At 31.6% G+C, this 9,570-nt stretch overlaps 3 protein-coding genes across 3 annotated transcripts; 2 read left to right on the top strand and 1 right to left on the bottom strand.

Annotated features, from left to right (window-relative positions):
* Positions 1-2,316: 2,316 nt before the first annotated feature.
* BX664DRAFT_332596 (uncharacterized protein) lies at positions 2,317-3,308 on the top strand. Its single transcript, XM_051545354.1, has one exon. The coding sequence runs from the start codon at positions 2,391-2,393 to the stop codon at positions 3,042-3,044; it is 654 nt and encodes a 217-aa protein (XP_051400111.1). The 5' UTR covers positions 2,317-2,390; the 3' UTR covers positions 3,045-3,308.
* A 604-nt stretch (positions 3,309-3,912) lies between these two features.
* Positions 3,913-4,612, top strand: BX664DRAFT_365400 (translation initiation factor eIF 4e-like domain-containing protein; the record flags this gene model as incomplete). The annotated part of the gene is made up of 3 exons (XM_051548470.1): positions 3,913-4,047; positions 4,116-4,435; positions 4,498-4,612. 3 exons carry the CDS (start codon positions 3,913-3,915, stop codon positions 4,610-4,612), a joined length of 570 nt encoding a protein of 189 aa, XP_051400110.1.
* Positions 4,613-4,844: 232 nt separating this feature from the next.
* On the bottom strand, positions 4,845-6,704 carry BX664DRAFT_262077 (cytochrome P450; the record flags this gene model as incomplete). Its single annotated transcript, XM_051540704.1, has 5 exons — positions 4,845-5,008; positions 5,075-5,089; positions 5,173-5,582; positions 5,655-6,403; positions 6,498-6,704. 5 exons carry the CDS (start codon positions 6,702-6,704, stop codon positions 4,845-4,847), a joined length of 1,545 nt encoding a protein of 514 aa, XP_051400109.1.
* Positions 6,705-9,570: the final 2,866 nt, after the last annotated feature.

Here is a 9,570-nt window from a genome sequence, read left to right as displayed (position 1 = left end):
ACTCTCCCTGTGGATCAGAATTCTCTGGTTTTATGTGTATGTATGTAGATCTTAGTGGATTGGTAGTTGATATGACTTCCTTTCTTGATTTTAATTATATATACTTCTCATTTCGTTACTGTTTATACAATAGACTTTTTATTTATTTATTATCCGTATATCATCATCTTTTTTTTATCACTTTCCCTCCCATCTCCTCATTTATATCTTCTCTACAATTTTGTAATTACAATAAAAAAAACATATTTGACAAATGTATTAGCATCATTCGTGGTGTCATCATTATAATCATCTTTATCATCACATAAGTAGTGAGCATAAAGTCCAAAATGAATAAAGCATCATCCTTTTTTTTTATGAAATAGACATCCTTATTTGATTATGTGAGTGCTGATTGGTCGTTAATGATCATCCTGTATTTACGGATCTATTTGAAAAAACGTGGAAGGGACATGCGTTCAGTTAGACATACATAAATAATTATATATATATACAGAGTAGATATACCTATGATGTGATGATATGGCTTACCCCTTTCAATCATTTTGTATTAAAAAGTCAAAAGGAGAGATGGATATTCCAAAAATAAAAATATTAATAAAAAAGAAGTGTACCTAAAAAGGCAAATCTTGACAACATACTACCTCCGTCATTGCGCTTACAAATAAAAAAGGATGGTCAATGCCTTCTCTCCTTGATGATAATGATGCAATAGGTTACATCTAAAAATAGTTTACTTTGAACGGCCTTGCTCCCCGCCCTTCATCTCGGGATTAGGGTCTTGACTCCATTAGGAAAGTATGATGTATTTGGTAAGTATGATATCATGATTTTATCCGGAATCTATTTTTATAATGAATGCCCGCGATGACCCCCTTGGCATCATCATCTTCAAGAAAGAAAAAAAAAAGATGAAGAAGGGAATGATAATGAATGATGAAGATGATGACAATGGTAATATAAGATTATTCATACTAATCATCAAGTCAAAGAATTCCTTTTTATCTCATATATATTCATGATGATGAATTCATAATAATGATAATGATGATAGAGCAATCGATGATGATAATAAAAAGAAAGAAGCATCAAGAAGAAAAAAAAAGAAAGAAAAAGAAGAAGAAAAATGAAAAAAAAATTGTAAAGAAAAGACCAGGTATTTATACCTTTAGAAAAATATCAGCCACATCACTTTATGGAAAAAAAGAAAGAATTTCAAAAAAGGTGCGGGGATCTTCAAAAGCTAAGCTCAAAAATGATCTTCTCAAAAAAAAAAAAAAGACAATGAAAACTTTCTTTTGCTTTGGATTTTTTTTTTAAAAAAAATGTCTAACAAAGGGTCCACCAATGACATGAGAGCCTCCTGCAAAAAAGTTAAAAATAAAGATCCTGTACGATGGTTGACATTTGCCATAAAAGGGTAAAAGTCAATACGCCATCATTGATTCTTGGCATACATATGATTGGAATCTAAACCAAATAAAAAATCATGCCCTACTTTTCGGTCCTGGATTGAGTAAAAAGCCGAAAGTGTGTTAACGAGTACCAATCATATCGTGAACCGCTCTTTGTCGTTGTACGCACTTACCTGATATGATGATGTTTTTTTTTTTTTTTTCAAAGTAGGACAATAAAAAAAAATAAACTTGAGGTGGTACAGAACGTCACCCTACTTTAGTTTTTTTTTTTTTTTTGTTCTCTGTAGACGTCATAAAGGAAGATGATGATGACTTTAACTGAAATAATTATTTTTCATTTTATACAATCATCATCATCAACAAAAGAAAAAAATAAAAAAAAATAAAAAAGAGATGAATCAACATGGTTGTCCTATTGGGAATCTTCTATTACACCACTGTACTACATTTCACCAACGGATAGGATCGGATCCGATATGCCCGTTCTTTTTTTCTTATTTTATCCTTTCCTTATTTTCTTCTTTTTTTTTTTTTTTTTAAAAAAACATAATATAGATAGAAGGAATAGGGGAAATCATATGTATTAAACTTTTCATTTCCCAGAAAAAAAAAGTGCTGACAATACCAAGACCAAACTCATGTCCGCTTTATGCAGCCTAAGGAGAGGATGATGATGATGACAACAGACACAATGAAGTCATAGGGGATCTTCCAAATTTGGATTGTTTGATTTCTATGGCGACATACCGACACCAAATATGGACACATGTACCACCCATCAAACCCCTTAATACATCATAAGGGTGGGGGGTTATTATTAGCCGTATACTAATTTGTTACACAATCAAAAAAACGGAAAACATTATAAATACAAACCCTTTTTTCATAACATACCCACTTTTTTTTTTCTTTACTTTATTTTTCTTCTTTTTTCTTTTCATCCACTACTTCTTCTTTTAAAAAAAAACATCTATGCCTTCTATTACTATGAAATCAAATACACAACCTAAAACTTTGAAATGGGCTATTCAACGTGTACCTAACAAGAAATCATCCGGTCGTATCCAAAAAAGAATGACTAGTAGTCATTCATGCAAATCAAACCCCGCAAAGCCACCCAAAAGTGAAATGGAACGTTTGGAATCCGAATTAGCTTTTACTTTGGACAGTTTGGCTACTCTTTCTGTTCATTTCCAAAGTCTTCAATCCGCATATATTTCCAGTCAAGCTGATCTGAAAGAACAATATTGTCCTACCCGATTAGGCCCCAAAGAAAAGGAATTATTGGCTGCTTATGATGATCTTGGTTTGCAAGTGGTACATATGGAACGTAAAATCAAAAAATTGGAAACACGTTTACAACAACTTGCACAAGAAGAAGAAGAAAAAAAACACGAAAATAATGAATCCTCCTCACCTATTTCCTCATCCTCTCTCAGTACTTCTTCTTTCGCCTCCCCTTGTACAGAATCTGCTTTTGATATGGATCATCATGAAGAAAATTTCCCTTGGACTCCTTCCATGCCTACTGATCACTTGTGTTTTCCAGATGAAATGGTTTATCCTATGATGACTTATATGGATGATTGCTTTTATGGTGTCAACACTCCTTCCTTATACGTGTAAATCATGTTTCCTTTGGATGTCAATCTTGTATATTTTTTTTTGTTTATATTTATTTTATATATAGTTTATGCATATATCTTTCTTTTTTTTTTATATACTCATTTATTTACTTTTCATGCCCTTTATGCTATGCCACTATGATCTCTCTTTATTTTTTTTTTTATATATCCATCATAAACCCCAAAAAAAGTCCTTTTTTCATTTTTATCATCATCATCATCATCATCATCATCATTTTATTTATTTCATTATCATACTTTCAGCATTTTATCAATAAACATTATATCATCATTTTGCATTATCATCAATAATTTTTTTTTATTACCTTTTTATTCAAGCACAGCTGCCTGCAAAGCCACTCGATTGATCATTCTGTAAGAGAATTTTGACACGCTCCTTCTCTTTTTTTTTTCCACTTTTTTTTCTTTTCTCTTTATTTTGTCTTTTTATTTTATCATTATTGTAACAATATTTACACCACTAGTAAGTGACAAAAAAAAGGAAGAATAGATAAACAAAAAAGCGACTGGTCATGGATAAAAAAAAAAAAAAAGGAAGAGAGGAATGAATAGGTCAAGGTTTCTGGTTTGGAGAAAAAAAAAAAAAAGAAAAGGATGGATGAATCGATTTGGAAGCTATCCATATACTCATACACTCTTATTTTATTTAGTCCTCTTGTACACTTACGACGGTAATAACAACAGGCAACTTCATCAACTCATATACATACACCATTCGATCTTCTGTATACCATAAAACGATATAAAAAAAAAACGTCGACATCACATCCATTTTACACTATATTAAGAAAATAATCTAAACAATGAGTCCCATCAAAGCATTATCATCAAGCTCATCCACAGTGGACATGTCACCAGGAAAAACCTCATCTCTACAACATCCACTTCATTATTCTTGGGTTTTTTGGTTTATGCATCGTTCACCAGGATCGAAAATCACCAATTATGAAGGCAATATGAAACAGATCGCTTCCTTTTCCTCGGTAAAGGCATAAAAGAGGAAAGAAAGGTAGAATGAATGATCTCATTTTTTTTTTTTTTTTTTTTTTAGGTGGAAGAGTTTTGGGCAGTGTATTCACATATCAAACGACCTCATGAATTACCTACAATTAGTGATTATCATTTATTCAAGCATGGTGTACGACCTATGTGGGAAGATGAGGCAAATATTCAAGGTGGTAAATGGATTGTACGACTGAAAAAAGGATTAGCAAGTCGTTATTGGGAAAACTTGGTGTTGGCTATTGTGGGTGATCAATTCGATGTACAAGATGAAATTTGTGGGGCTGTTTTATCTATTCGTAATTCGGAAGATATTATTTCTGTTTGGAATAAAACCTCTTCTAATGGTAGAATCAATTTGAAAATTAGGTTAGTTAAAAAAAAAAAAAGGAAGATCATTTTTTTTTAATATCATTTTTTTTTTATTATAGAGATACGATCAAAAAGGTGCTGGCTTTACCACAAGATACTACTATGGAATATAAATCTCACAACGTGGCTCTAAGAGACAACTCTAGTTTTAGAAATACCGATGTTTTCCGGTGAACACTTATTTTTTGGTTATTACTATTCTTATTTCTTCCCATCTATTGCTTCCTTTATGTTTCCCCGTCATACACTGTCATACATATACACACACAAATAAAATTAATAAACTCAAATCATCACTAAAAAAAAGTCATGTTTTTATCAAAGATAGATGAATAAAATTGTTTTATTGTAAAAATAGACAAAAGAATAAACATTACAGATAATAGATATCTACTAACGAATATCATCAAACAGAGGGAACCTTTTCCACCATCAAAGTCATATTGGGTAAGGGCCTCAAAGTGATTTGCAATCCTTTTCGTACCTTGAAACCTGGTTTGGGAGTAAATTTGAATTGTCGGATCAATAGTGCTAATACTACTTTGAATTCAATCAATGCAAATCGATATCCTAACAAAATAAAAAATAAGTCAATTTCATTTCTTTTTTTTTCTTTTCTTTTTTCTGAAAACATACCAATACATTGTCGACCTTAGTGATTAATTAAAAAAAAAAAAAAAAGAAGAAAAAGTCAATAATAGTAACCTATTTTTATTTGATCAATTACAACTTACCACCAGCCAAGAAAGGAAGATAGACATAAGGACTAATATTATTAGCAGGAGCATGGTCCCATCGAGAAGGAATAAATTCATCACAATCGTCACCCCATTGAGCCTTGTCGAAATGAGATACCATAGGACAGATCACTACACGCGTTCCCTTTGGGAATGATTTGTTTTGTAATTGGAAATCCTTGATGGCAATTCGGTTGGTCATTGGCACTGGTGGTGTAAATCTTAAGACTTCTTTACATACATTGTTGAGGAAAGGTAGTTGATTGATATCATCATAACTGAATGCATCGTCACTGATATCTTGTGGGAGTGTCTGTTGGATTTCTTTGCGTAATTTGTCTTGGATATCTTGATGATATGCTAACGTATGCAATGCCCAACTGACAGCCACACTGGTGGTTTCATGTCTATCAAAAAAAAAAAAAAAAAAAAGTAAAAAGACAGTTCCTTTTTTTTTTTTTTTTTTTTTTTTGGTTTACCCAGCTGCTAAAAAAGTCAAACATTGATCTTGTAATTCCTTTGCCGTGAGTGATTTACCAGTCTCATCATCTACCTGTCGAATCATTAATGCCAATAGATCCTTCTTCTCATGAATATCGGTACGTTGAGTTGCCATGTTAACCATTGCTTGTACTTCACGATGTAACATTTCCATATCTTTTCTGACTTGCCAAGCACGAGGAGCAGGTAAACGATGAAGCCAAGGGAACATCATGGCCAGCAGAGCCTCTACAGGAGAATCACCAGATAATAAATCCAAATAAGCTTTACTGAAAGCATTACGTTCTGGATATCGTATACAATCAAAGCGTTGCCCAAAGCCAGCAAGACCAATGATTTCTAATGTCAAAAGACCTAATCCTCGAGATACAATGATTTCTGTCGGTTGACCATGTGAGCATTGTAAATTCCATTGATGTACCAATTGTTGTGTAGGTGCCACCATCAAAGGTATCATATCACGAAGAGCACTTAGTCCAAAGGTAGGATTTAACATTTTCCGTTGATATCGATGTACATCACCTTCTGTCACTAGGATCCCATCACCCAAGAACAATGTTAGGAATTGCTTTGTTTCTGGAGGCTTGATAAAGTCAAATTCGTTGCTTGTCAATATTTGTTTCACTGCATCAGCATCGGCAATCAAGATACGTGGATGATTGCCACCTGCAAAATATCTGAAAACGTTACCATATTTCTTGGCCCATGCACGATGCGTCACCCCAGCCTATATCCGATTAATTCACAACAAAACCAACATTAATAATAATAATAAAAGGGATGACTAGTTTAGAAAAATAAAAATAAAAAAAAAAACTTACGTCTTTGGATAATAGTTGACGAAAATGACCCACAAAAGGAATTAAATCAGGAGGAGGACCAGGAAGTTGATTCGCAGGATGGAGATAGAGTCTATAGACAAAGTATTTACCAATAGTATAAATCAATATGAGACGTACCAACTGTCGAATAAGGAAACGTCGAAAAGTAGGTCGGCTAATGGCATGAGTACTTTGAAAGTAGATCATCTTTGCCAATTGTCGTCGAGCAGCAGGAGATCGTAATATACTGATCCCAGTCACTGTCAATGAGGAAATAAGATCTTTCAAGTCTTCCATGAATATAATGTAAATAAAGAAAAACTAAAAAAAAAAAAAAGGTTGGGAAGAAAATAACAAAAAGGGGGGAAGGGAAAAAGAGTAAAAAAAAAAAAAAAAAAAAAAAGGATATTTTATATTCAATGGGCGATCCGTTACTTAATGCGAACCTTTTTTTTTTTTTTCTCTTTTGTGTGGGGTAAATTATTTCACCATATGAAAATGGGGTATTTTTATTTGTCAACGCTTTAAAATTACTCTTGTATCCCTCTTTTTACTTTTTCTAATTCACTGATTACCAGTAAAAACTTATATATCAGGAAGTATACACTTTATTCAATAAAAAATGACGGAATTCAAAGAATAAGATGACGCAAAAATAGGAAATAAAATATCGTAAGGATAGAAAATAAATGACAGAAGAAAAAAAATATAATTGTCGCATAATCAAATAGAGAATATAAGAAAATAGATATCATGAAAAAAAGAGTAATCAAAAAAAAAAAAAAAAAGGAAATCCACCAATTGAGTTCATCAAGTTTGCATATAAAAAAAATAAAAAAAAAAAAATGAGTAATACTTATCCAAATAAAAATATTTCACTAGCTTACCATTTAAGTGTAACGTGATCACCGTATCGCTACGATGAAAGTAGGATGGCGATAACCATCCCGGAAATTGTTGAATTATTAAGTTGTTATATTAATTGAACCAACGGTGCTTAAACCATTAAAGAGTACTTGTAAATAAAATTATAGACAACGGTGATTGAACCATTAAAGAATACTTGTAAAGAAAATTATGGACAACGGCTATTGAACCATTAAAGGATACTTGTGAAGAAAAAGATAGGCAAAAAAAAAAAAAAGAAGAAGGCAGACCAAAAAGCAGGCAGGTAAGCCAAAATGGAGGCAGGTAAGCCAAAAGGCAGACCCGTAAGATGAATGTAATGTAAAGAAATAAAAAAAAAGTTAAATCAAAGAGATCCTTTTATAAGAAAATGAATCACCCCTGCAATTATGAGCTAATTTTAGTAGATAAAATGATGAGACAAGATGTAAGCGAGTTTTATCATCTTTTTTAAATATTAGCAACATTTCTATCTTTATATTGTATCTAATTCATCATCATTTTTTTTTAGTATTAACAACATTTCTTTCTTTATATTGTATCTAATTTATCATTTGTCTTTTTTAGTATCTACATTATTATTTTTAGTATCTACATCATTTGTTTTTAGTATTAGCAACATTTCTCTCTTTATAATAAAGTTAATTATATAAATGTTCTACATTAAGTTCTATTATTACAATATCCATGTACCAAGTGATACATGATACTGACATGTTTTTGCCGTGTTTTAGTTTAATGACTAGATTTTTTTTTTTTTTAGTGTTCTGTTTTAAATGATAGTATGATTGTGCACGGGATACTTATTATTGTATTTTTTAATTTCCATAGATGTTTGATGAATCATCGTTATCATATTTTGACATTTTTCAAAGAAAAAAAGAAAAGAAAAAGAAAATGTTGTTCTGTCAGAAGGTAACTAGAATGAAGTATTTTGTATTTTAGCAGAAATTTGTACAGTGATTGACGACAATGTTTCATCATCCATCATACAATCATACAATCATCCAACATATAATCATCCATTATCACATATCATCCATCATACAGTCATCCATCATCCATCCTGTAATCATCCAATATACAATCATCCGTTATCACATATCATCAATCATGAATCATCGATCATGAATCATCAATCAATTGATACCTAAAAAAGAATGGACAACACCCAAAGCTGCTAAAAATATGAAAAGCCTATGGTACTTTTCTTTTTTGTCTTTTATTATTAATAAAAAAAGTTATCATCAATGTGTTGTGTGTGTTTTTAATGTACTCTACCGCCATCTCTGGAGCGATATCTGAAAAAGTGATAATGCGACATTCATTTTGGGGAAGTACGATATTTTATTTTATAACATCACGAAAAGCATTTTCTTGTGACCCGACAAAAAACTTTGAAAACACTGTATAACTGTTTACAGATAATATAGAGGATGGTAATGATCAACATCAATCGAGACTCGGAGACTGAACATATCATATAGATGAATGTGGAGAAAAAAAAAAAAAAAGTGGAAGTAAAAAGGTATTGTTACACACACGCACACTCTCACGCAAACTAACACTTGAATTCCCCTCATGGTAAAATGAAGATGATTGAAAACAGATTTGCCAAGCCAGGATGACAAGTTTTGCTTGTCATTTTTGAATTTTTTTTTTGTTTAAAAAAAGAAAGGAAGTTACCATATATGTACATATAGAAACATACCAATTGTTGATCATCCTCTCTCTATTTTGACTAGTACACACATAAAGGATTCTCCCAATAGATGAATGGGTTGGATGTTTTTTTTTTTTTTTTTAAAAAAAAAATAGGATGCTTCCTTCATGGGATATCATGAATTCATCATTCAAATTTTTTATAAGGACTTAGTATAAAAAAATATTAAAATTCATGCTTTACTTCGAATCCGAAGAACTTATATAGCAAAATAGTTACGGGCGGGGTTGGAATTCATGATGGACTGACGTGTTGTGGGATCACCTCTCCTTTGCGAAACTATATTTTTTTTTTCTTTTCTTTTCTTTTCTTTTCTTTCTTTTACTTTTTTCATCTTCATCCTTATACTTGGAAAGAACTATAACAGGTAAGAATTTTATTTAATCACTTGTTAAAAAACAAGTTTCCAGTTAAAAAGCGACCGTCTTATTCTTTTATATAGTC

The sequence above is a fragment of the Halteromyces radiatus genome, assembly GCF_025201355.1.
Source record: "Halteromyces radiatus strain CBS 162.75 chromosome Unknown BX664scaffold_4, whole genome shotgun sequence".
NCBI classification, from domain to species: Eukaryota; Fungi; Mucoromycota; class Mucoromycetes; order Mucorales; family Cunninghamellaceae; genus Halteromyces; species Halteromyces radiatus.
This window is presented reverse-complemented; position numbering and strand designations above follow the sequence as displayed.